General features: G+C 45.6%; 1 protein-coding gene across 4 annotated transcripts; it reads left to right on the forward strand.

The window, feature by feature from the left end:
• The first annotated feature begins 48 nt into the window (after positions 1-48).
• clip2 (CAP-GLY domain containing linker protein 2) lies at positions 49-27,847 on the forward strand. Of its 4 annotated transcripts, none has more exons than XM_028421753.1 (18): positions 49-186; positions 4,483-4,712; positions 11,100-11,602; positions 15,073-15,197; positions 16,374-16,587; positions 17,964-18,161; positions 18,248-18,351; positions 18,532-18,592; positions 19,403-19,507; positions 22,444-22,827; positions 23,042-23,617; positions 23,697-23,754; positions 23,844-23,927; positions 25,023-25,179; positions 26,416-26,575; positions 26,713-26,901; positions 27,003-27,062; positions 27,137-27,847. In XM_028421753.1, exons 2-18 carry the CDS (start codon positions 4,598-4,600, stop codon positions 27,146-27,148), a joined length of 3,105 nt encoding a protein of 1,034 aa, XP_028277554.1. In that variant the 5' UTR covers positions 49-186; positions 4,483-4,597; the 3' UTR covers positions 27,149-27,847. The 4 variants fall into 4 exon arrangements, with proteins under 4 accessions (XP_028277554.1, XP_028277553.1, XP_028277555.1 ...); XM_028421752.1 differs by lacking the exon at positions 49-186 and adding an exon at positions 2,731-3,248; XM_028421754.1 differs by lacking the exons at positions 49-186; positions 19,403-19,507 and adding exons at positions 2,731-3,248; positions 20,431-20,481.
• The last annotated feature ends 111 nt before the right edge of the window (positions 27,848-27,958 follow it).

A 27,958-nucleotide genomic window follows, 5' to 3' on the forward strand; every position in this document is an offset into this window, starting at 1 on the left:
ATATCACCCCCTCAGTAACTGCTGCTGAACGCCTCATTCCAAAACCATGAGTGTTAATCTGTTGCTGCAAAGCTGCAGCACTTCTGGGAAGGAAGGTTTGATCCCCTCTAACAGCACATCAGTGAGGCCAGACATCGATGCTGGGAGATATCGCTGGACATTTCCAACCTTCCTGTGGTGGAGAAGGTCAGATTCAGATTCTAAAAACTAACTTGAATACCTTTCTGCTTCTTCTTCTGCTCCTTTATGTCCACATACTTTTGATAAATACTGCCACAAATGACCAGAAGAGGGCAGCCGACCCCTTCAGGTCTGCTTTTTAATTGATCTTCAGTGACCTCTAGTGGTGAGTACTAATAACTGCACCGTGCAGAACCATTTCTGTCACCATCTGCTGTGCCTTCACTTTGACTCTCCTACAACAGTAAGGAAAACAAAACAAAAACCGGACGGTGGCTGTAAGAGTTCAATTTGAGGATTATAATCTCTGTGTAAAGGTGTGAGTAATCCAGGGAGCTCATGTGATGCTGCTTTGTGCTCCGTCACCAGTATATCTAACATACAAACTGCTCGTTCTGGTGTGCGGTGCATCTTTGTTCCTTCACAGTAGAGTTCAGAATGCTTTTACTTGCTGGTGAGTATTTTTATGTTGGAGTATTGTTATTGATCTTCCAGCACAGTTGCTGCCATGATGTGACAGGATGGAGGAGGATGGAGGATTATTGTAAGAAGGACTCGTCTGACAGCCTGCGGAGTGCCAGGTTTATACTGCAGAATGCTGCTGCATGTCATGCTAACGCTAATGACACACAGCATTAGCATTAAAGTAACACTGTTCATATTTATTTGGGATACAACATTATTGTGATATTTGTTAATGCAACCCATTAACAGTAAAAACTATGGACAGAGCTTACAGGATGTCACCCGTTTGTTTCTGAAGAGCCGTTTTGAGGCTCAGTGGGAGGCTCCGACTGCTGCCATGTTGGCAGCATCAGAGTCCGCCAAAACTCCAAATACGGACAAAGATAGGGAGCGGGCGATCGTGGAAGCAGGAAACCTGCGCTGTGATACAGCAACTTCCTGTCACTCAAAGCAGCAACACCCCTAATTACGAGTAATTTTAAGTCCGATTGATTGATACGGAGCCCCTCTGATGACATGGTCAAAAAATAAATAAATCGTGGCCACGAATTATGTATAACGTGCGCACGAAATACTACTTCGTGGCCACGAATTAGTATTGTTATTGATGGGGCGCATGGGAGCGGGCTGCCCGGCCAGGGAGCACCTTTCCCGGGCAGCAGGGAGCAATCAGTGTCCCTCTCTGGGGAAATGTGCTGGAGCACGGGGAAGCTCCAAGAGCACATGGGAGCGGGTGCCCAGTCAAGACGCCCCCTCCCCAGGCAGCAGGGAGCAATGATCGAGAGATGATGGAGAATGATCGTAGATTGACACTAGAAGAGAACTGATCGTTTGAGACCAGAATGGTTCTTTGTACCAGGCTGTAAACATGTTCTGCTGTGAAGTCGGCCATTTTAACATGGGAGTCTATGGGAAATGACTCTTTGACTTTTGGAGTGGCTGCAGCTTGAACTACAAGTTCTGTCCGCATGGGCTTCAAGTCTGAGCCCCGAAGGTTGCCGCTTGATGCATTCTTAAGATGAACTTGTTCAGCCTTAAAGAGTTTACTGTTGTCGGCTAGTTCCACACCCAGCAGTGGTAATGACGTGGTAATGTCTCATTTTCTATTTCTCTTGTTTTCTTTAGAATAAGGACAGTTTATTGCAGCAGCCTTTGGTCCGATCTTCCTCACTTGTACTGTCATAAAAATAAACAACATATGAAAACCACATTTACTGATGCAGCTGCTTAAACGCTACAGAAACAGTATAAGTGTCTGTAACATGGTGATGGTGGCACAGCTGTCAAACTGGACTCTTCCAGGTGCTCCTGAACGGACCAATCCCAGTCCACTTTAAAAATCACGTTTAACTTAACTGACCAATCAGAGCTTCTTATAAATCCTGACTTCCGGAAACGCTTTTCAGTTCCGCCCACTGGAAAATGATATGATTTTTTTTGGGTGGGGGGGGGGTCACCCACGCGACCCTTAGGGTTCACGCGCTGCTCTGCTGGGTTTGGCACTATTGATCTTCCATACATGTTCAATACTTAAAGACATCTTCTATTAAACCGGAAGCTGCCCACGCACACAGTTTACCGGCTTTTTTAAGTCTGAAAGGGACCAGACTTCATTCTGGATTTTAACTATTTAAGGTTTTTTAATTTTCGTTCACATTTGAAGCGCTTTTGTGAGACTTTTTGTATTATTTGGAATCATCATAATCCACATTTTAATTCGGCAGATGTTTAAATTCCTTAACCAACATTTAACTTGTGTAAAAATGAACTTCTGCTCTGGATCCTCTTTGATGCAGCTGCGCCCTCAAACGTGTTGAGAACAGGTGGCGCCGCTTCTTAAATGTGGATTATTAGAGGAGAAAGGGTCGTGTTGATGATTGTTATTGATGCCGATAGATAAAGCAGCATCATTGATTAGTGAAGACACTGAGCCACGCTCGGTGAGTCGTGTGTTTGGACCGGTACACACGGGTGAAGTGAACCCCCCACGCTTTCTGCACGGAGTACGTCACGGGGATGAGCCACACACGGTAGCGTAGCCGCGTCTCTCCCCCAGGAGGCTCTGCTGCTTCCCAGCCCCCTTTGTTCAGTCTAGCCGGTGTGGGTTGAGTCAGTGAGGGAGGGAGGCTGTGCTAACCACCGACAGAACCACCGTGGGAACAACACAGACCGGAGCGAGAAGGAGCCGGGGGGGAAGAACAGCTGAAGACACCCGGGAGGCGTTTAATCAGAGCCGGGCAGCGGAAAAGTTCCGAGTGTTGCTGATGCTGCGTTAAAACCGTCCGGACGCGCATGTGTGTGTGTGTGTGTGTGTGAGGCTGTGATCCAGAGCAGCACGGATACATGTCGGTGATCCTCCTCGCTCCCTGGCTTCCTTCCCTTCCTCCCGGCCGGCTTCGGGCTCAGCCATCCCCGGCGTGCCGCTGACACCGTGCAGTTGTTGCCCTCGGATCCACGCTGACTCTCCCTCTCCAGCTCCTGCTCAGCATCCATATTTGCATCCCAGGGAGTGGCTGCCACTAGAATCCCTCTTTCCCCCCCACACACAGACAATTGAAAGTTGGACACCTCCTTCGGGCGCGGTAGTATTTTCACACAGGAAGGTGAGTGTTTCCCGGATTTCTGTGCGCTTTTTGTGCCATTTTTAAACAAGGAGAAGATGGGAGGAAGGAGGAAGGAGGAGGAGGAGGGGAGGATTCTGGGTGAAGGGCAGTCTAGACCACGTTGCCGCAGTAGCTACAACAATGGATCAACCCGGCGTTGTGTTAGATTTTGTTGAGGTGCGCATCGGCATCCTCCGCCCTGCTCCCACTGGAACCAGGCGTGGATTTGTTGAGTTAAAGCAGAAATGTTTGTGGAAAATGTGAGAAAATGACAGCAGGCGACACTCAGGGGCCTTCAGTGATACCACAGTCCTCCTCCTCTTCCTCCTCCTCCTCCTCAGGTTGGATTTCTGTAGAAATGAATATCCCTCCCCTTTTCTTTTCCATCATTATGTGAGATGGAGAAGTGATGAAGTAGTCTGGAAGGAGCTTCCTGTTCTCTGCCCTGGCTTCAAAGCTGCAACCAGATGTGTGTTGTTTATTGTTGGCTGTAACAGCATTATATCTTCTTAATGGGCTCAGGGCCAGGATTTATCTGTAGGCCATGGGCTTCACTGCGCTGGCTTTTACTCATTAAACTGCTGGAATTCATGTGTTAGTCAATAAAGAATAAATACACTTATTAACGAATGACACAGCTGGATCTAAAGGGGGGTTCTGTGATACTTTAGGGTCCGTCCACAGCTGTGAGCATGGAGGAGCTGGTCCATTTCTGCTTCATGCCGCCTGTGGAGGTGTGTGTTTGCTTCACAGACTGCAGGTGCAGCCCTCCAAGGTGGCACCAACGGTTCCTAAATGTTTGTGGAAGACTTCCTGTTTATCGTGCCGTGCCGTTTCTGTCGCCTAGCAACTTGTAGTTGATGCTCACAGCTAGAGTTTGTGTTTGTGGAGACCACTGGTCTGGTCGAGTCTACCGGATCTGCTGATGTTTGGCATCATTGATTGATTGTGAACGATTAATCGATGAATGCATTTTATGAGCTGGAGAGGGGACCAGACAAATGGAGGCCTGCAAACATAATGGCTGAGTGTCTGCATACTTTTGACCATCTAATCTCTAAACATGGAAAATTGGGTCATGGTGGAGGTTTGTCATTTTTTACCGAGTGGGTAAACACTGCAGTAAACACAGCAGGACACACAGGGAGGAGGTCCAAACATGCTCACATGTTTATTTATCTGCTCATTCATTCATTAATCGTTCCCTCACTTCCCTCCTCTCTCACCCCCTCAGCTAAACATGGAGAGCAACAGCCGCCACTCCCTCCTCTAGTGCCTGACCCAGAAGCCTTCATCACCAAAGGGAGGAGCTCTCAGGTCCCGGGCCGTCTCTCCCCTGCTACTGTAGAATGAACATGCTCAAGTCCAGTGGACTGAAAATCCCTGGCCGTGGGCCCAAGCATTCCAGCCCAGTGGGAAGGACCTCAGCGGGCGGAACATCCAGCCCCGTCGCCCCCAAAGACAGTAAGTCACTTCCTTCTCCTGACCCCCATGGAAAATAGAGCTTCTGTTCTCGTTGGCTCGTTGCTCCTCATCACCGGAAGACGGTGTGTTTGTGTTTAATGACTCAGCGGAGTACAGCTGGATTGGATTATAAGCTCTCAGAGAGTCGCCATGTTCTTCATTTTACACATCATTGTTACCGGGACAGAGATGCTCCTTTTAGCAGCTCGGCCACACGGTCTCCATTTGAAGTGTGTACGTATAGAACAGTATGAATGACTGTTTCAGTGAGACTTCCATTCCTTTGTTTACAGCCACAATGTGACTTTTGGTAGCAACAAATCATAACAATACTTTGCGAGGTGTGTAGGGAATTATCACCTGTCTCCGCTCAACCCATCCAAGCATTTTAGTGTCTTTTAGCTCATTATTTTTGGTTTAACAACCCACAATGTTTTCTGTATGTTACACCTCCAGTGCTAAGCAGAGTTAGCCTGTATATATACAGATGAACGATGTGGCTCCACATCTGCCCATTTGGACAATGGGCAAATCAAACTTTTCTTTTTAAGCCAAATTAAATACAAATTTCAGATCAGTGCGATAAAAACTAGCTAACGAGCCATGACCACCCACTGGGAAGGATTTATTTGAGGAGTACTTTAAGTTTTAAGTTGTCCATTTCCCATTGACTTAACATGGAGGAGGCGGGGTTTAAGACCTATACTATACGGTATCCAGCCACCAGAGGGCGATCCAGATGTTTGGGGAGCTGTCATGTCGTCCATCTTTGTATAGGGTCTCCAGCCTGGACAACCCTGCTCTACCGCTGAGCCACTGCTGCCCCCAAAGATAATGCGATGGCCGGACCCGGGTCAACTGCTTGGAAGGCAGCTATGCTCACCACTATACCACCATCGCCGCACTGCTCATTAGGGATATCCCGATCCGATCACGTGATCGGAAATCGGGCCCGATTACGTGATTTCAGACTCGATCGGAATCGGACATTACCTCCCGATCAGGACTCGGATATATATTTATAAGGCTGTCAAAGTTAACGCTTTCTGTGCAGGGTGGCTCTGTGTCTTGTAGCGCAGGGGTATGACAGTTGCTTTTGGTGGGACAGGTCCTGGGTTCGAGACCTTGATGTGCTGCGTATGTGAAATCTCCTAGTGTGGCGACACACACACACACACACAACACACGCAATACACACACGGGTTTTGCCGCAACGAGTGCCTTTATAGAAAGTATCGGATTGGGACTCGGTATCGGAAGATACTCAAAATCAAATGACTCAGACTTGGACTTGAGGGCAAATAAACCTGATCGGGACATCCCTACTGCTCATCCAGGTCTATTCATTTATTGGCTCAATCATACATTACATGGGAGTTTTCATGCAAGCGAGCAGTTAGTCTCCGTGTTAGACATTTGTGTTCTCATGCTCGGCTCCCCCACATAATATCTGGAAAATTTAGCGCTCCATTGTCTGTGTGAACAAAGCTATAGTCACAGATTCCCACGAGGAGGTGGTGGAGACCAGAAATGGAGCTAAGAGGAGAGTAAACATTGGACCTGTATTCACCAAGAAGCCAAAATCAAACGGAGATGTCTGCAGGACGTGCAGCCGTTTGATGTTGCTGTTTCCCAGCATGCTCTGCAGAAACCGGCCTCGGTTGGAGTATTGAACAAAAAGCTGAGCTGTAGCACTGTTATGTGCATACTTGACTTTGTTGGCTACTGAAAAATCAGCGTGTAAGCAGCACTAAATTACAGCCCCTGTCTGTGCTAAATAATCACAGCTGTTTTAACCCACGATGTTTCTTCTCCCCTGTTTTAGCTCACATGACAGGCAGCTCCACACGCACACGTTAGTTCTGTTTCTGCTAAATTACAGCTTCCCGACCCGGCTGCAGCGAACACAACAGAAGAATGGCCGGCCTTTCTTCGGCTGATAGCACGCTTGTTTCTCATTAGCATCAGCGTGTATGGGAGGCTTTTTTTATCAGAGGCTGCTACATGTGTGTCATGGTTCACGGCGAGTGTGGAATTTCACAAGAGCAAAGACGGAAAACACACGCTGGTCTAACAGCAGTTTACTGGGTCTTAAACCTGTCAGAAATATTGTGTATTATTGTACAAATTAATATTAGGGACACAGTAAATGCAGTCTAAGCACAAACAGGGTTGTAAAAGCCACTTTTACGGAGAGTAAACAAACATCTTTTTCTTTTCATCGGACTAAGTTTGCGTTTGGCCTGGAGCTCCTTTCTCTTTCTCTCTGTGTGGAAAAGCACAGCAGCTCAAACTGTTTCTCAAACCGTCCTGAAAGCAAAAAAAAAAACAACCTCTAATCCCTTTATTGCAGCCTGTTGCTCCAGACTTGTCAGCTGTTGATTATGGGTGGCTGCCTGTGTGCCATTAATTCCTCCACCTCATCATTTTGTTCATACCCTCACAATCACATTGTATGTGGAGCTGCTGTGATCTGCCACCGTGCAGCATCAGCATGAGAGACATTTTAAAATGTGACAAGTAGTTAATAGTTACGTCTATCAAGGTTGTTCTAATGATGATGTCACAACTTCATGAAATACTAGAAGAAGAATGACTCCAGATGACTTCCATTGTTAGAATTTCAGAGAATGTAACCATAGCAACTCGCTTTCACTCCTACCTGTGTGCTCACACTGCAAGGATGGGAATATAAAATACAATATAAAATGCATTTCTAGTTTAAAAATAACTGGCTGCTGCTGCTTTAAACCCTGTTCACACCGGGGAAATCAATCTAGATTGACTAGAGCAGGATTCAGGCCGTATCTGGATATATCTGCATAGTTTTTTTTCTGACTCTGAACAATGCGAATCCGGATATATCTGGATTGATTTCAATCTACCTCTCAGGCCCTGTTCACACTGGAGAAAGTTTATCCAGCTAGAGTAGGATTGTATCTGGATAGTCTTTAAGCTGGATACTTTCAGACCTATTTTCAAATCTGGCTATCACACACGCGTGTCCGCACTCAATCCAGCTTAATCCGGCTTGTTTGCAGTCCTCCAAACCACTCATAATATACAGGTTATTTTCCACAGGGCTACAAAGGAATAAACTGCTTTTTGAACTGAACAGAACGAGCGACACGGGACAAAAAAAAACCTGTGACGCATGCGCACATGCGGTCCTTGGTCCTAGATTTGAAAATAGGTCTGAATGTATCTGGATTCAAGCCTACTCTAGCTGGATTGACTTTCTCCAGTGTGAACTGTGTTAAGTGCTTTTAAGCCATGACGGCTTTGAGTGACAGGCGGGTGTCGACTGCCCGCCCACTTGTGCTCCATCTCTTTGTCTGTATTTGGAGTTTAGGTGGACAGTGATACTCAAATATCTAGTTATGAATACTGCAGTTGAAAAATAAAATCTTTCAGTGTGCTACACACATAAGTGAATAATGATTATGACAGAAATAAGTTGTGACAATCTACCATCAGCATCTCAAAAGCAAGCGAGGCTTTTCAGTGAGGCAGAGTCCCAAATCTGCAGCTCATCGAGTCAGTTCCCATTAAGCTCCATGTTGAAATGTCCAACTTCATGTTTACAGCCTGGTACAGAGACAGTTGGGGGTATTGATGTGTCACTTTGTCAGATTCAACCCTTGCATGTCCCGCCTGGCTCTAAAAATCCAAGATGGCAGCTGTCAAATTCTGAACTCAAGGCTTCCACTGGGAAACAGCTCAAACTGCAGGGAGCACCGGGGCCTCTGGAGGGTTTAGTTTGTGGATAGTGTTGTGTTGTTAGTGTGCATGCCTTGTAGCTGTCATTACATTCTGCTATAAAACACTAATAAGATGTGAGAGTGGCGCCTCAGTGAGCTCACGTAGGGATTCATTTCCTGCCCCAGATAGTTCTGTCTCTGACCTGGCCTCATACTCCTAATCTGTGCACCCTGTTTGTTGGTTTAATCTGAGAGGAGGAAGAGGAGGAAGAGTTGGGGGGGGGGGGGGGGGGGGAATTGGCAGGGTTAATTTAACTTCAGACTGAAGCTGTGTGTCAGCCTCTTGAGGAAGCTATAGTGAGGGAGTGAATAGAGGAAGGTATCCATGCCAGTCTGCAGAGCCACCGCTCGTGATGCAGCGTCTGTTGTGACCTTGGAAGCTCGTTCTGCAGCGCAAATATCTCGGCTTTAGCTGCCGGCTGTTGTCTTTGTGGAGAAACAAGCTTTTACAGACTCCATTAAAGCACTGGGAACCTGGTGATGGGGATAAAAACACTTAGCTAACACATTCTTTGAAGTGATGCAACCAGAGGCTAAATATGCCCAAACACAAGGCTGCAGCCATCTTCCAGTCATTTCCTGTTCAACGTCCAATAAACCTGGACACTGTGACACTTTTCACCCACTCCTCCACTAAAAGCTGATTCAGAAGTCACCAACATCCAGACTCGACCCCACCCCCTCCATCTGTTACTGTCTGTGTTCCAGCAGCTGCTATAACCACTGCTGAAGACGTCCACGCACTGTCAGCCCCGACTAAACTGAAAGGACCAATTTAAACCCAAAAAATAAACAAATTAAGAAAAGGCTGAAGGTGGAAAATGATCGTAAATAAGCAGAGCGAAAGAGGCCACAGAAAGACGAGTGTGTGAAGAGAGAGGGAGAGATGGGAGGATAATTAGAGGGAGGAGGGACGGGAGGAAGCTGTGGAGGTTTCATTGTGCCGAGCTGATGAATAGTGGGATTCAGATGGTGGTGGGAGGTGGCCAGGCACAATAGTGAAAGTAAAGGGCTGTGTTTTCCAGCCTTCCTTCTGCCGAGGATCCTTTTACCCTCGCTCTCCTGTTGCCGCAGCAACCCCAATCACGGGTTAGCTCAGGTTTTTTAAAAAGGCACCCTGGGCTTGGCGAGCAGAGATCACATGTTGTGTTGTTTGAGTATCCTGTTTAAAAATCAGATTAGTCACGTTTATGATTGACATGAGATAGAAGTGCTTGTGAACTGTGCTACTTTAAATAGTTTACTGTATCACAGATATACCAGCCAGTGTCTGGGTAATAAGGTAGAATTTAAATGCTGTGCTTTTTGCTTTGGTTTGTGCAGCTGCTAACATGCTAGGCTGCATTCCTGCTGGGATTATAATCCGCTGGCAGAGCAGAGGATGCATGTGTTAAGATTTTTCTACCTGCAGGTGAGATAGAAGATGAACTGAAGATGAACTGAAGATGAATTTTACAAACAAAATCCCAGAACTTCTCTGCGATTTATGAAAATCATTAAAGATTAAGATAGTTCTGAGGAACTACAAAGAAACATCACCCCGTTTTATGAATTAAATAATCTGGCATTTCTTTAATGAAAAGTTCTTGTCCATTGTTAGTCATACATTTGTGAGAAAAAAATAGAATATTCTGTGGAAAAAATACAATTCTTTTACAAAAGTGTGTATTTTATACATCAAAGTTGTAATTTCTAAGAAAAAAAATCACAATTTCATGAAGAAAAACTTCTGACATTCACAAATTTCCCCAATAAAACTTCCAATCTCCCAAAATTTAACTAAAAAAATAATAATTTGCACAAAATACATTTGCAATTGCATTAAAAGTTGTTAATTTACAAGATAAACTGTAAAGATCATGCAGAAAAATCAAGCATGATTGAGTGTTGGCCTCTTGTAGCAGGAAGATTCTTCAGGTACATTTCCATCTTCTGGCTGCAGTTCATCATCCAGCTGTGCTCCCAGCTGCAGAAACCTCTGAGCAATATGGGTCAAACACATTCAGTCATTTATGGCTGATGCTACATGTCAGTTTACCCTGGGTGGCATCCATTTTGTCACATTACTGATCAATAAGATCTGCTGCCAACCACAAAACGCAACACACACTAAAACTGCATCTCTGAGTCTCTTTTTAACCATTTGTATTTTTCTCGTATAAGAACATATGGAAGCAATTGGGGCGTAATGTACATAAAGGGGAAACCAGCGGAGCCCGCAGAGCCCTCAGGCCCTCTCTCAGGGTGTCGGGGAGACGGTCCTGGCACCAACATCTCCTGCACACAGATGTTTAAACACTGATTTACTGGCAGCGCGGTGCAGCAGACCGCATGTTAATGCTGCCCTGCTCAGTTTACACTGTGCAGGAGCTCGTCTATGTGTCGAGCAGGCGCGACCACGGAGCTGCGTGGCGGGGTTAATCACAGGCACATCACGGTCTCTCTGACCCACTTTTCAGAAGGAATTAGAGTATCGCCTAATCTTGCACCAACTGCATCGCATGCCGACACACACGCATGACACGGTCAAACGTGATGAAAGGCGAGGATGTGTTTTAATGTCAGACGTCACAATAAGAATCCATTTTAATGCATTAAAGCATGTTTCTATGATTGTTTCCTGCAGGCGCTCCACTCAAGCCCACCACGCCCACTAAGATCTCAGAGGAAGGCGACGATGTTTTGGGGGATTACACCGTGGGCGAGCAGGTCTGGGTCAACGGGGTCAAACTAGGAGTCATCGCCTACCTAGGGGAGACCCAGTTTGCCCCGGGTCAGTGGGCAGGCGTGATACTGAATGACCTAGTTGGCAAGAACGATGGTTCAGTGGGTGGCGTGCGCTACTTCGAGTGCCAGCCCCTCCAGGGCATCTTCACACGACCCTCCAAGCTCACCCGACAGCCGGTCGGAGAAGGGAGCGACAGCCACTCCACCGACTCGGCCCAGAATCAGACTCAGCAGGGCGGCGGCGGCGGCGCCCCTGCCGGGCAGCGGGTGGTGGTGCCGCTCAGAGAGGGCCTGCTCAACAGTGCAGTGAAAACAGGAAATGAGTCGGGCTCCAACATGTCCGACAGCGGCTCTGTCAAAAAAGGCGGAGACAAGGATCTGCGAGTTGGAGACCGAGTTCTGGTGAGTACGCTTGTCCGGAATATTGATTGGCTGATGTTTTTTTTATTGATTTTAAATGATCTGTCACTGATATAGATGTCATTGAATATCTTTACTATTTTGAAGGACTTTCTAAACTTGACAGATATCTCAGAGAATGTGCTTTGTATGACTTCAGCACAGCAGAGTCATCACACACAGAAGTAGTAGCTGTGGAAAGAATAGGTTCATTGTCCGGCTGTGGAGTACACTACATCGATTATTCCTCTTCTTCTCTTTGATTCTTCCTTCACACCCTGTGACCAAAAGTAAATGGACACCGCATGGTCTTATTTTAATTCTTACTGCTGCAGCTGAAGATCCTTTACATTATTGATTGATTGTTCATGATTAATCTGTCGGTGTATCTTGACGTTTTATGGACAAACCAGTGGCAGTTGTCCTGAAACGGTTCCAAACTTCCATTCATTGGCTCTTTTTTTGCAGCTTTATATCATAGACGGAGGGTTTTGATGCTAACTTTTTGTCTTTGTTGCCGCACAAAAAATAAAAAAAATGATCTTATCAGTTTGCTGTGGAAGAACTTGCCTGTCCTGACCTCAGGGCCGCCCGACGGCTGACCTCTTCACCCTGTATTAGACTTTACAAATTGCTAAATTGGCCAGAAACATGAATGGCAAATGATGTTTGGCTGTCCACATAATTTTGGCCATATAGTGTAGAAACAATACTGGCTTTTGAATTGCACCCAGAAGAATCCAGCACCAGCTGAGTTCTGCCTGCAAGAGACATCAGATTAAAGGGCTAATACTGAAGAAATCCTGACTTTTATTACCTAAAATCCCACGTGACTCGTAATTAAGTCTGGTAATAGATCCGCCAATATGGCCGCCCTAAAGATTCCTTAAGGGAGTCAAGTCAAGTGCAGGGTAGGAATGGGTCATGACACAGGCAGTGTGTATAGAGAGAAACCAGACTGTTTACATGTGGAAGGAAGTTATTCCCACTTGCACCCACTCTTGCAGTTCCCACACTTGTTAGTTAGTTTTGGGGTCGTCATGGCGATTTACAGCAGGATGGAAACCTGGAGCCGCGTCCCTTCATCCATCATTTACTGGTGCAGGCTTGTGTGTGGGAGGAGGGCGTGTGTTTCCCTCTGCTTCTCTCTGTTTGGGCTAAGCTAAGCTAAGCTAACCAGCTGTCGGCCTCACACGTCACAGACAGATGTGCCGGCTTTTTTTGCCAGAAAGTCTGATTAAGAAATGTCAATATAAATAATTAGAATTTAAGTAGATTTTAGGTAAATATTTGTGATTAACGTAAGCCGTAGTGGAGTGTAATGGAGTCATGATTCCCAGTGGACGGCTAATTATAATTTCATGCAGGCCTCGGTGAAGACAGATCCATGCAGCGTGATACGCTGGCTGATTCCCACAGGAAGTGTGTTTTTACTTTATTTCATTTCATATTATTTATTTTCTCACTGCCTCATGAACAGCGCTCACTACATGGAATGATCGAGTCACACTGGTTCCCATTTCCTGACGGGCACAGAAGCCGCCCTCACTCGTCAATATTGTAAATCACTCTGGATTACTTTCAGCACTTAAAGAGAGGAGAGACCACTGCTGACACATTGATCAGTGAATCCATCTATTTCCTGAGCCTCTCCTGTGTAATCCATCTCTCTCTGCGGCTCCGCCGTGCAGCTGGAAATACAACACCACCTCGGACAAATTCTGCCAAACAAGCAGAAACTCAGATTACGCACAGAGAGGACTGTTTTTTTTTCCGCGTGGGCGTTGAATAGTTATTATGGTGATAGTAGAAGGAGCAGCAGACGTATTGTCCCAAAAAAATGAAAAAAAAGAGGCGATCGGAGAGGTTAAACACAGGATTACTGACACACACCTCAGAAACGTGCAGGGTGGCACTGATATGCTCACAAATAATCTGTGTTTGGACAGTTTGTACGACGGTGGTGGTTGTACAGACATTCGCTCCTAAAGGTGTGTATTAGTGAAAAACAAGTCATTGTATTCACACAAAGCAAGAAGGGGCCGCCATCTTAAACTAGGACTCTGATCAAACTGTAGGATCTCTGTCCTCATCACCAACACAGTAAAAAAGACAGTTTGTCTTTGTGTAGGAGAACACACGAGTAAATTTTAGCTTTGACTCTCTCATCACCTGATGATCACAGGGGTAAAAAAAGAAGATGTTAAACCACAAACACAGTGGGGTTTTATGGGGAAATGCTCTCTGGCTCCCCCTACAGTTGGGAGGTGCCGTGCCTCTGCTGCAGATCAGGATTAGATTCAGGTGAAGATGGTGGTTCAGGGGTCGTTTCTGAGTTGCTCTGTGCAGATGTGCCGATGATCCCTGTCTCCATGTGCCCCGGCTCATGTGAGCTTTAGAGGCCGCCGTCGGCGGAATGACTCTACATCCGGGGTTTATTTGGATGTTCTTTTAAATTCTTCTCCAGTCCCTTCCTTCGCAGTTGATGAGTACACATTCAGGGATTTATCCTGCGTATCTTGACCAGCTTTCGGGATGAGTCTGGCACCAGCGGGACTCCGGTGTGGGGCGTCTGTGGCCGACTGGCTGTGTCAGCGCTGCTGGCAGTTTGACACTGAGTCGCAGAGACGTCACACAGCCACGCTGACAGCAGAGAGGTCTAATGTCCTGTGACACAGCAGCGCTCGGCGGCACCATCCTCTCTGGCCTCGGCGCTGTTAGAGGAGGACGAGGCGGAATATTAATCCGACAATCTGACCACACCCTCTTCTTTATTTTGTTTGTGTGTGTCATGATATAAATGCAGCCAGGAGAAGAAGCAAATAGCTTGAATGCTGAATAATTGCAGATGTGGCGAAAACATCTGCTGCGCCGCAGTTTTCCAACATCCTGTTTACATTAGATGAACATCTGCCCGAGAATGAGATTACAGTGATGTATTCTGAGACGCTCTAAGTGTAATCTGTTAAAGGTGAATAGAGCTGAAATGTAGTTAGTGTGCACACGCTGATGAGTTGTGATGTGTCATACATGTGCTCAGCATGTGTGAAAGACATTCAGCAGCTGTGGGAGGCAGTTCTGCAGCGTGTGTGTGTGTGTGTGTGTGTGTGTCTTGCCAACAGGAAACACATTTTTTTGAAAATTTGTTGTTACTTTGAACCACAGGTCTGATTTCCTCAAATAACCTTGTTGAAATTCAAATTTTCTGTCATGTGAAGACGGAAACTGACAGAAATGTTTGGTTTATTATATATTATGAATTTTAATATTCAACAGCTTTAAGTCATTTAAAAAAGTATGTGAGTACGTTTTGTTTCTTTTTATCTGCTTTATAGGATCATCCTGTCAATTCTTCTTTAATCCGCCGTGTGTCCTCTGTCTGTCTTAGAGGGGCAACAGGGATTATGGGACATGCTCTGAATGTTGTCCTCGTCAGTGTTAATGGACGCTCTCGTCCTCCTGCTTGTCCACAGGTTGGAGGCTCTAAGATGGGAGTCATTCGTTACATGGGGGAGACGGACTTCGCCAAGGGGGAATGGTGTGGGGTCGAACTGGACGAGCCTCTGGGGAAGAATGATGGTGCCGTGGCTGGAACAAGGTACACACAGACAGACACACACACTCACACAGACACACACACACACACAGACAGACACACACAGACAGACACACACACTCACACAGACACACAGACACACACACACACACAGACAGACACACAGACACACACACACACAGACACACAGACAGACACACACACTCACACAGACAGACACACACAGACACACAGACAGACACACACACTCACACAGACAGACACACACACACAGACACACACAGACAGACACACACACACAGACAGACACACACAGACAGACACACAGACACACACACACACAGACACACAGACAGACACACACACTCACACAGACACACTCACACAGACACACACACACTCACACAGACACACACACACACACACACACAGACACACTCACACAGACGCACTCACAGACACACACTCACACAGACACACACTCACACAGACACACACACACAGACAGACACACACTCATACTGACACACACACTCACACAGACACACACACAGACAGACACACACTAACACAGACAGACACACACTCACACAGACACACACACACAGACAGACACACACTCATACTGACACACACACTCACACAGACACACACAGACAGACAGACACACACACATTCCTGTGGAATGGAAGTGGAGGAGAAGGATGTGGGATCAGCTGGCTGTTTTTTATCCTTCATAGTTTTTAGACTTGTATCTTCACCAGCACACATTCCTGCAGCTCTATAAATAGAAAACTCAGAGATTTTGCTGTGAGATATGTGTGTAGAGATGCTGGGGTGTTGTTTGAAGTTTAGAGCAAATAGAAAAAAGAAAGATTCAGCAGCATCTATTTAAAAGTTTGTTTGGTTTGGCCAGTAGTTTGTTGACGGATGGTCCTTAAATGCATCATTTGTGACAAACGGCTATAGCACGAAAAAGAAAAGGTCAAAAATGAACAATTTTCACCAACAAAAAAATAAATAATCCTGCACTCATAAGCTCAATGAAGAAGGCAGGATTCAGTCTGCAAGTTAATCGAGAGTTGCGTGAGTTGAGTGAAAAATGGTTTGTAAAGGGTTAAATATATGTTTCTAATAGTCACACCTGTTGGAATAACCAGTCTGTATGTCATCAAACATGACCTCAACCCTGTCCTCCATGTCTCTTTTTCACTGCAGATACTTTCAGTGTCTTCCCAAGTTCGGCCTGTTTGCTCCGATCCACAAGGTGATCCGCATCGGCTTCCCCTCCACCAGCCCGGCCAAGGCCAAGAAGAGCAAGCGGGTGGCCATGGGAGTGTCCTCTCTGGCCCACAGCCCCAGCAGCTCCTCCATCAGTTCAGTCAGCTCCGTGGCCTCATCTGTGGGTGGACGACCGAGCCGAGCTGGACTGGTAGGACGGATGCAGCTTTAGTTTGACACCCCCATCCTGTCTGCAACGTGGCATCACAGCCACATGACACAGGTTTTATAAGAAACGAACAAAAGAAGAGCTTTAGAGGCGCTAACGGCAGGATTCTGTTAAAGTAAATATAGAAACATAATAGAGAATAAGGGGACAGGTCACACTCTTTAAGTTGTTATTGCCATATAAACCCCTGCACCCATATGGAGGAATCATAAGTAACGTGTCTTGTTGCAATGAAAGTATTTATTATTCATTAACCCGTTCACTACTATAATTATAACAGTTCGCCTTCTTTTTTTTAATCATTCTGTCAGATAATGCCACAAATCTCCACACGCAATGTGGTCATTACCGTAATGAATGTAATAGACTGAAAGAGCTGTTTCTCAGCTTTCAGAATCTGTTGAGATTTTTTCAATAGTGTGAACATAACCAGAGCTACGGTGGTTTGAACAGCGCATGTCAGACTTTTCTTGTTACTATAAGAGTTTTTTTTTTTTTTTTAGTAGAATTAGTTGTAATGACTTCACGTGTGATGCCTCCAGTTTTTCGGGGGATGAATTGCTTCATTGTCCTGATGTCCTCTCTTATCTGCTGAGCGGTTAATAATTTGCAGTGAGACTCACAGACTTCCTGCATGTTGCTCTGCAGACCTGCGACTGCAGCCACAGCTTCTGTGATCACACTGCGTCTTTAAGTCTAAGAACAGGACATCAGGGTATCTCTTATTGATTTTTTCTGGTTGAGAGCCAGGTCCTGGATGGACAACACTCCCCCCTCTTCACTTTGCTTAATTATTGCAGCACACATACACCCCCCCCCCTGTGTTCTGATGTAGTGTCATCATTTCTAAAGATGGTTCATTAGTTAAGTGAGAAAGCAGGCGCCGTGTGTGCACCGCTGATGTGTAGGTGAAGACGTACAGATTTACATGGTGTCATGGTCTCAGACATGTAATAGATGGACAGGTGTGTTTCCTCACCACATATAAAACATCAACATCCACAAACATCTAAGCAAGGTTGCCTGTAACGTCTGAAGAAACATCCAAGAGCTTCAGCAGTGTCTGAGGCAGGAATCCTGTCAAAGACCTCCCTCTAGTGGTCAAAGATTTTGTTGCATCTTTTAGTGCAAATTCATGTCTTTGTGTTTGAGATCACTTCCTGCCAATCTTTGATTTTTCATTGTTATGTGAGTGTTCACCTCAGTCTGGCCCTGTCATGTCAGGATCACAGGGAGGATTTTTTTATCTGTGATGGTGAAATCATGATGCAGGCATCTGAGGAGAACCTGTGGGGCTGATTCAGACCTCAGTGAATCCAGTCTAATCCTGCCGTTTTCTCGTCTCCCTGCCTTCAAAGCTGACTGAGACGTCGTCACGTTACGCCCGTAAGATCTCGGGCACCACGGCTCTCCAGGAGGCCCTGAAGGAGAAGCAGCAGCACATCGAGCAGCTGCTGGCCGAGAGGGACCTGGAGCGGGCGGAGATGGCCAAGGCCACCAGCCGCATCTGCGAGGTGGAGAAGGAGCTGAGCGTCCTGAAGGCGCAGCACGTGCAGGTACAGACACACCACACGGAAACAGAGCGGCTCCTCCGAAGCAAACTCACTCACACAATCACACTCCTCTGTCTGTCTGTCTGCAGTACGTAACAGAGAATGAAAGCACGCTGCAGCAAGTCAAAGCCATGCTGGCCAGCACGCAGAAAGATAAGGTGGAACTGGCCAATCAGCTCGAAGAAGAGAAAAGGTACGATGTCACACGGCCTCCTGGTTCTTAACGTTTTCATCAAAAACAACTTTATTCTGAGCAGATCTGGACAGTAGTGTTGCCTTCTGTGATTTTATTGGTCAAAATCGGACGTCACATGATGTGCGATTATTAGGAGGCGAGGAACGTACTTGTAAAGCAGTTCATGTGTGTCCACAGGAAAGTGGAGGACCTGCAGTTCAGAGTGGAGGAGGAGTCCATCACTAAAGGAGACCTGGAGGTATTTCTCAGCATCTTAGTAACACCTGCTTCTTCATGCTGCGTCCTGTAACAGCACCATTAGCTTAATGCACACAATGGACATCAGACCAAAAAACAGCGGAGAGGTGATTATGTGACGTCCTGCAGGCGTCATACATACAGATATGAAACGGACTCCTGGGCAGTGATGTTAAGACATGCACTGTAAATAAGAAATAAGCATATTTAAGGGTTTTCATGTTTACGGCCTCTACAGGAAGTCTGCAGATCAGCCAAGTACTTGTTGAATTTTTGTCATGTGACTGCGTAGGCTGCATATTTTATATATATTTTAATAATGTAAATGGTTTAATTTTGACGATTTTTAATTGAATTTCAATCAAAATCTGGAGGTTTGGACGATTAATAATATTTTTGCTACAAAGTAAATTTGTAATATTTTAAGCCCGTCATGAAACCACCTGGTCGTTTTTCCCTCTTTGTGTTGGAGCAGCACAGACAGGTCCATGTCTGTCAGCCCTCTGCAGGGACCAACCTTTGCGTTCACTTGTTTTGTACCAGTGGCTGCAAAAGTTGTCCTTAAACGCAAACTGCACTTTCTCCTGGAAGTGCAATCCAACCTCACACCTTCTCCTCAGGTCTCCCCATCAGATGATCAGCTGAGGTTTGGCTCAGAGCGGCCCCCCTTTGATCATCTGGTGTCAGTTGTTTGGATCACTATCATTCCTCTTTCATCTTTATGGGTCTCTTTCCCCTTTCAGCCTCTCTTTGTTTCTTTCTTCTTCTCCTCGGTCTCTCTTTGTCTCTCTCTCTCTCTCTCTCTCTGTAGACTCAGACGAAATTGGAACATGCCCATATTCGTCAGCTTGAAAAGAGTCTGCTCCTCGAAAAGTCGAGAGCAGGAGCGCTTCAGAAAGACTTAGAGAAGCGGCGGGTAAACAGCACCGAAGCACCTTCTGCCTGTAGCCACTGTCCCGTGTGGTTCTGCACCTGTTTGCTTCTTTTGCGATGATAGCATAACCCTCCAGCTGTTTGGTGTTCAGCTCTGTGCGATAAAAAAACAAAATCAATACATACATATACCATGCTGTGAGTCTGCAAACGTGCAGAATAAAAGATAATACATGATGCTCACATCAAGCTGCACAACACTTCCATCTTCATGTGCATCTTATCATTCAGGCCTGAAATATTAGAACTCTGTGGCAAAAATTAGCATTTATCATGCTGACAGGAGTAAATAGTGCATTTTGTATGCCAGTTTGAGCATTTATGGCAATAGGTTGAATCAAAATAAACATTATTTTGCTGTTTTTATACTAGATTTCATGACAGAAACGTTGTCACTCACTGTCATTTTTTCAATAATTATTCCAAATAAGTCCCTTAGATTTCAAATTAAATACACAAATGTTTTCGCTTTGCCCCGATTCTGCTGTTGCCGCTTAGATTGACTCACTTTTTGTGTTTAGCCTCAAGTGGCCATTTAAGGAACTGCAGTTTTTACATATTAGCTGCATTTTTTTAGACCTTAAATGTGGCTCCTTGATAAATGTCACTTTACCTCCCACGATGCTCATTAGCATCACTTGAGAAAGTGTTAATGAGATTCTTCTAATGATGATGTGATAAATGTTTTGAGACAAATCCATTGATGCCAAGGACGTCCTCTGCGGCGGCGGCGCTTTGACATGCAGCGCTGCTCTCCGGGAGAGACAAAGCCTCCTCAATAACAGAGCGTGGCGTTACAAATCAAACCGTACGGGCCTGCGCTTTCAATTTTTTAGGCATCAAAGATAACAAAAGACTTTGAAACGATGGATTCCTGTGTGCAGTAAGGTCTGCTTCTGCCAACAGGGGAGATGCACTCATGATGCAGTATCCTTGAGGTTGGGTAAGAGAACCAAGGTGAAAAATAATAATCACAAAAAAAAAAGAGATCTGATCTTGTTCTGGCTTTGATCGGCTTTTGAGCTATCTCAATTCTCGACTTCAAATCGACTTCAGATGCTGCGGAGGACATTAACCTTGCACCGACTCCTTTTTCTCCTGCTGCAATCCGATCGCTATTCAGACAACATCTCTGATATGAATCATACACTCTGAGCTCTGGTAGTCTCTTTTCCCAGATGGTTGAAATGAACATCTGTGCACTTTTAATCTCTCTGTTTTTTGTCTGATTGGATACAAGTGTGTGGAGGATGTTTGTAGTTTGTGTGTGTGTCGCAGTGTCGAGGTTTGTTTTCGGCTTTGTTATATTTGCTTGGCTGCTTGTAGATAATCAGAGAATGGCTGTGCTGTGCTGTGCTGTGCTGAGCTGGGCTGAGCTGTGCTGTGCTGTGCTGAGCTGGGCGCTCCTCTCTCTCTCTCATCTTCCACTTCTTTGCACATACAGCCGGCTGCACAAATATTTGGACAGTGACATGTTGATCTTTTGGTTCCTGGATGGAAATGATACAACCGCTGCAGACATTTAAATACATGCAGCCTTTCTGCTTTTCATATGAGGCCAGCGGGGTTTGATGGCACACGCCTGCTGAAAAACATGACAAACTTAAAGCTACTCTAATCAGTATTTTTATATTAATAACAGAGGATACTCACGTGGCTCTGATCAGCTTTGTAGCTCCTTAGAGTTGCCTGGGACTTCAATTTAGGAACTATTTCCTACCAAACTACATCTGTATCCCTGCACCGAAGGCAGTGTGCGGTGACCCGTGATGTCACACATTATAGTGTTCTTGTTTGAGCCATAATTTTTGTCAAGCGTTTTGCACAGTGATACGGTTGTCAGGTGTAGTTCGGCAAGAAATAGTTCCCAAACGATGAATTGGTCACAACAACATCTATGGTCACCGGGTCATGCATATCTCTCTAACTCGCACCAAAACAGGAATGAAGTTTGGGATTATAGGGTGAACTGCTCCTTTAAAATGCCAGAGATTTCCTTCAGGAAGAGTGCAGATGTGTTCAGCACTTTGCTAACATCTATTGGTGATACAACATGAGAGGTATTTAGCTGTTCTGCTGCCCCCTAGTGGCCAATAAATCATATCAGTGCAGACTCATTTTCATTCAAAGGTTGGCCTTTATATATAAACCACAGGACGGTGTTTCCTAGATGTTGCATTTTAAAAGTCTGTTTTATCTGTGGCTGCTACATCCTGGCTTCACTTTAATACCAGTAAAACCTTAGCTTAGCTTTGAGCCTTCGTGTGTTTTGATGTCAGCCAGGACAGTTCTTCCCCACAGCTCCACAGAATAAGAACTTAAAACCAGGTCTTCACAAGCTGTAGGGATAGTTCTGGGTAACATTTGTAGGCTGGTGCTTAGCTTAATTTAGCTTAGCTTAGCATTAAGGGACTAAAATCTGGGTTAAAACAGCAGGAAGCAGCAGCTCTCTCCTTTTGGTGTTTTATCTTTCACATCTCTCACCAACTATTGAAAATATTTAAGAAAACATTTCACCAGCGAGTTGTTAATTATGCCTGAAACGTAGCAGCGTGTAGATGCCTTATAGCGGGTTTTTAGGGCAGTTTGGAATGAATCTAAGAATAAAGAGCAGGGTGGAGAACTAAAAAGAAGCTCAGCAGCTCTAAAGGGAACTGCAGTCCGGTTGCTTTGATAAAGTGAGCACATGCTGGCCTGTCTAAAGCTGCTATTTCGAGAGCCATTGTGCCATCAGGGAACCAAACAATGTGTTGCTGTCCACATGATGGGATTTCTCTGCGGTATGTTGACTGGAATGCATTCTGCTGTTCAGGTTTCTCCTCTTTGTGGCACTTTTTCTTTGGAAAGACGTCCTCCTGTTCAGTCTGACTGACTCTCTGCCGTGGCTGCAGTGATGGATGTTGCTTTCTTTCTCATCAGCAAACCACAGTTGAGGAGCAGAGTCGCATCATGCAGCTGGAGGAGGAGCTCACGCTCAGGAGAGCCGAGATCGAGAGCCTGCAGGCCCAGATGAGAGGCTCCGACGCGAGCTCTGCGCCGGCCGGTGAGGGCGAGGCCGCCCAGGGGTCCGACGCCCAGCCGGAGGCTGTCCTGCTGCGCGAGCAGCTCCTGGCGGCGGGCCGCGAGCGCTACAAGGAGAGCAGCGAGCTCAAAGAGAAGTACGAGACCGCATTAGGAGCGAGCCAGCAGGAGATAGACTCGCTGAAGGCGGTGGTGGATAAACAGAACACGGAGATCAATGAGCTAAAGCAGAAAGTCCAACAGGCCACCAAGGAGAACGTGGAAATGATGGACACCTGGAAGGTATTCAGAGGGTTCTTTTTAACTTTCAAAGAACTTCAGTGAGAGCAGCGGGGTCGTTTCAGAAAGAAGTCAGTCATTAAAAAGTAGAAGGAGTTTTTTTAATGTTTGTGACAAGAGGCAGATTTCCAGTGATGGCCATGAAACCGTATAAAAACAAAAGGAAGAATGTTTGATGTTGAGTTCAATCAAAGTTTCCTTTCTCCTTCATCTACAGGCTAAATTTGACACTTTAGTGAGCAACCACCAGCGATCCCTGGAGGAGCTGAAGGTGTCGCTGAGCAGCGATCGCACTGCTCCAGAAGGCCAAGAGCAGGACGCCCAGGAGCTGAGAGCCACCCTGGAGAGCCTGAAGTTGGAGCACCAGCTGGAGGTGGAGAACCTCAAGGCAAAACACAAGATCGAAGCCGCCATCCTGACCAAGGAGCGCGAGGACCTCTGCACACGTCTGCAGGAGGCCAAAGACCAGCTGGCCGAGGGCAGCCAGACATGGAGGGCAGAGGCGGAGGCCAAGAGCAGCAAGCACGCCCTAGAGGAGGCCACCGGCAAGCTGCAGAAGGCGGAGCAGAGGCTGGTTGAGATGGAGAAGCTGCAGATGGAGCAGGACAAAAGCACGGAGGAGCTGAGGGGACGGCTGGAGCTGTCGGAGAAGAAGATGACGGATTACCAGGCGCTGCAGAAAGCTCAGACCGAGAGCCAGGAGGAGATCCAGAGGCTGGAGGAGAAGCTGAGGGTGACGGCGAACCAGCTGCAGGCCATCCAGGCCGACCGCTACACATCTCATGATGCTAATGTGGGTGGAGCCAGGAAATCCAATACATGCAGCGACTTAACATGGTGTTATTATGTCTCAATGCTGTTTCCTTTTTCAGGTGATAGAGGACAATGAGATTTCAGAGGAGAAGATGAAGCTGAAGCAGAATATTGAAGGTATCAACGGCAGCCGGCACAGTTACTCTGTGTTCTGTCTCTGTCCGCGCTCTCCGCCTGGGGATGACGGTTGTTTTGTTCTCTTTCAGAAACAATGGAGAAGTTGTTGAAAAGGGAAAAAGAGGTCTCCACTCTCACCTCCCAGGTGGAGGCCCTCAAATCACAGATCGGAGGTAAATGTCACTTTCCACCAGGCGTCCAAGAGTGACCTTTCCTCAGCTGTTGTTACTTTGTTCGTGCTTGACAAGATACCCCTAAATATTGAATCTCTGTCGAGCTGAAGCTGCGAGGAGAGTTCATTTTAGAATTTGGGGGTTTGAAATTGGACAGATATGACACATGGCTCGATATAAAAATCTCATTCTGTGTCATATTTAAATAATAACTTTCATTAGCATCATATTAGCAGTGTTCTGTGTGTGTGTGTGTGTGTGTGTGTTGACTGCAGGCGGAGGATGGCGTTTGTCTTCACTGTTAACGTTCTTTGATCATCTCTGAGGAATCTGCCTCTTTTTATGAAAAATGCTTCTTCACATCAAAAGGACCAAAAACCACTCCGTGTAGTTGAGAAGATCAAATTGACACACTTTGAAGAACGGATGTAAATAATTTAAAAAGGGAAAAGAACAATATGAAACTCAAACAGGAGCGGAGCTGCTCTGTTTAATGGGGCCGAGTGTTGATGGTCCTTCAGCAGACTTTTTTTTTTGTTTTTGCGGGGGAAGTTTGTTTGAAGCTTCAGTTAACTGTGATAACTCGATGAATTTTTGCAACGTGACTGCTGGGCACATGTGAATCCATCATGGATTCCTACTTCTGCTGAGAAGTGCAGAATTTTTGGTTTTTTACAGAATCTTTTTTTTCCCAAACGCTTTATTTTTTAAAATTTTTTTAGTGATTTTGATGAAATATTATGTTCTTGAGCACTGTACAGTTCTTATGATGCATTCAAAGACCATCGGAAAGTTTAAAGTTAGATGACATTTAATGCTTTTACAGTTTTTATTTGTATTTTTAACCCTATGAATTCAAAAAACTGTGTCTGGGTGATTTTTCTGCCACATGTTTAGTGACTGTGGACTCACTTTTCACTCCAGCACCTTCACCTCTATGTGAACAATCTTGGTTACATGTACATTTAAATGTTGATTACTTCAAAAGTTTGTCTTCACTACACATCAACTGTAGAGGCGGATGTTTGGGAGAACAATAGAGAAACAAATGATGCATTCACTGACCTTCTCTGTCCCTCTCTCTCTCTCGCTTAGCTCTTGAGGGCAAAGTTCGCTCGGGGGAAAAGAAGGCCGAAGCCCTGGCCAAGGAGAAGATGCGTGTAGAAGCAGAGCTGGAGTCCATGACCAAGAAGTCCCATGATGCCTCAGGGCAGCTGGTCAGCATCAGCCAAGAGCTGCTAAAGAAAGAAAGGTACCACTGTATTGATTTTTAATTCTGCTTCAGCACTTTGTGGAAGGAAAGAAAGACGTCTGCGTACATTCATCTCAGCATCAGCCTCAGATTGTGTTACCGCTTTATCCCACGGGCGATGGCTGTGTTTCTGATGGTGACTGAACATCCCGCTAACAGGAATATACTGGGTCTGATTTTTAAGCAGCATTCCTTTAAGTTCTCTCAACCTGACAGACACAGAACATTAATCTGAGGGGAAGTGCAGAGCTGAATGACGAACGGATGAGTGCAGCTTCAGCGTGATGGATGAGTGTTTGTGATTTCTATCAGAGGTTTTAAGGATCCAGATGTGCAGCTCTCAGTCTGTAGGCTGCACATCGCGCACTTTTCTGAGAAGTCTATTTCTGTGGCTGTAAGCGTGTTCGATCAAAGAAAACTCTCAGGAGCAAAAAGCAACATTAACATTCAGGTACATTCTTCTGAGCTAATCATCCTGCATTACAGCGTTCTTACATTATTGATGGTTATTATGATGTTAGAAAATGATACGCAGCACTAAGGGATAAGAGTTAGCGGATGTCATTAGCGTCCTTAATGTTACTGCTGCTGTTTGTGTCTGTGTTGTACAAACACAGACCAGAAGGTTCCCTCAGAAAAACAACTTTAAAGACGCTAAAATATCTTTGAACGCATCAGGTCCAAACGTAAGCTTCAAATTTAGAGATTTAATTAAAATAATTTTAATTAAATAAATATTCACTAAAAACAAAGAACTTGAGTTAACAAGATTCTGTAAAAAACAAAGAATTCTGCACTTTTCAGTGCAACTAAGAAGACATGTTTAACTCATGTGTGACCAGCAGTCATGTGACAAAAAAATCAGCAAGTATGTGGATGATCTGCAGGTTTTCTACAAACAATGTGCAGTAAAAATCTGGTTTACCATGTAGAGCTGGAGGACTTGTAGTCATGAAACTATGGTATGATGGTGGTGACTGTGTAGCATGTGTTGCTCAGTGTGTAGTATCATGGGAAACAGCCAAATATATGGTATAATACCAATGAAGAGAATGTAGTAGAATAGTAGAATATGACCACTTCCACAAACTGATATAAGCATTAAAATAAAAATAATGTCTGTAAGCACAGAGCCTGCTGCTTACTGCGACCTTACTGCGCTTTCACTTCTTCATGACGTCCTGAAGGCCGAGCGAACCCCTGTGAGGAGACTCACACGGCTTGTTTTCATTGCAGGAGTCTGAATGAGCTGAGGGTGCTGCTGCTGGAATCACACCGCCACTCGCGGGACATGGAGAAGGACCTGAGCCGAGAGGTGCACAAGGCCGAGTGGAAGGTGAAGGAGCAGAAGCTTCAGGAAGACATCAAGACGCTGAGAGAAAAGCTGCTTCTACTGGTGAGGACAGAGGGGACTGTGAGAGGACTGCAGAAGACCCGAGTCCAGAGTTCTTGTAAAAGTTCTAGTTTAGTTTGTTTGCAGATGTTAAGTAATGTGGATGATTTCCTGTGTGTGTGTGTTTGTGTGTGTCTCAGGGTCGGGAGCATTCCTCGCCTGACCACCGCCGGTACTCCATGCTGGACCCCTCGGCTATGGACTCAGAGGTGAACCGGCTGCGCCAGCGGCTGCTCAGCACTGAGGACGCCCTGAGGAACGCTTTGGAGCACAACCAGCAGGTGGACCAGCTGGTCCAGGCCATGCGCAGGAATCCAGATAAAAGCCCGGTAAAACACAGAAGAAGGAGAAAAGCTGCATGAAAGAAAATCAAAGGAGGAGGATCACGCTGATGATGATGTGTGTGTGTGTGTGTGTGTGTTTTTTTAAGGTGCACGGTGCAAACTCGGCGAATGGAATTCATCACCAGGAGTCAGACGGCACTCGAGATGTGGGTATCTTCTCACTGCCTTTTAAATCAGTGTAACATTTCTGTTGAGACGTCCTGTCTCCTCCCTTTTTCAGGAACAGCACTGATATGAGCAGAAGAGATGGGACGTGAAGCGGGACATCGCTGCGTCTCCTGAGGGACATCTGAAGAACAATTAAGTTTACACTTAATACCAAAACAAGCGAATCTCTTTCTCAAGTGAAATGTATGTGTTGTTGCAGAAAGCACCTATTAGCCAATCATGAAGAAGACCGCTTAAAGTTATAAAAGTATAGACAGGAAATAAGACATGGACACGAGGAGATATTACCTGCAGTATGGCAACCTGCAACGCTTTACAGTAGTTAGAACGTCTGCTGGGAACTCTTTGACAATTCTGAATTCTCCAAACGGCTGATGAAGGACTGAAGGACTGGCTCTCTCTCAGCCGCTTTGTTTTCTTTTATTTATTACTTTTAATTTGCTCCTCGGCTTTGTAATAATAATCCTGTAAAGTGTAGCCGAGCTGCCTCGGCCTGTCAGAGAAACAGGAGGAGGGATGAGAAGAAGGTTGGCTCCTGTGTCACTTCATGTATTTATCTGATGAGGATTGGTAGCGATCTCATTCACAGTTCACTCTTTTTATGGAAATGTTCACTCCACCTAACATCAGGCAAAAAAAAAAGGTCTTTTCTGTATTTTCTGTCCCTCCTTGCAGTTCTTGTCAGGTTTAATACGTGTGGTTACAATATGTTGGAACGTTCTGTGCCCGAACATGTCAAATAATAAGCAAAATCTTCCATGAATGTTTTTATTTGTTTGAGTCATTTTGCTACAAGTCCACGTGGAGCACAAAAGAAGCTGAACACCGCATCGTACCCTGTTGACTAGCGAGCTAACACGCTAGTCATTGTGAA

This window comes from Parambassis ranga, chromosome 14 (genome assembly GCF_900634625.1).
Source record: "Parambassis ranga chromosome 14, fParRan2.1, whole genome shotgun sequence".
Classification (NCBI taxonomy): domain Eukaryota; kingdom Metazoa; phylum Chordata; class Actinopteri; family Ambassidae; genus Parambassis; species Parambassis ranga.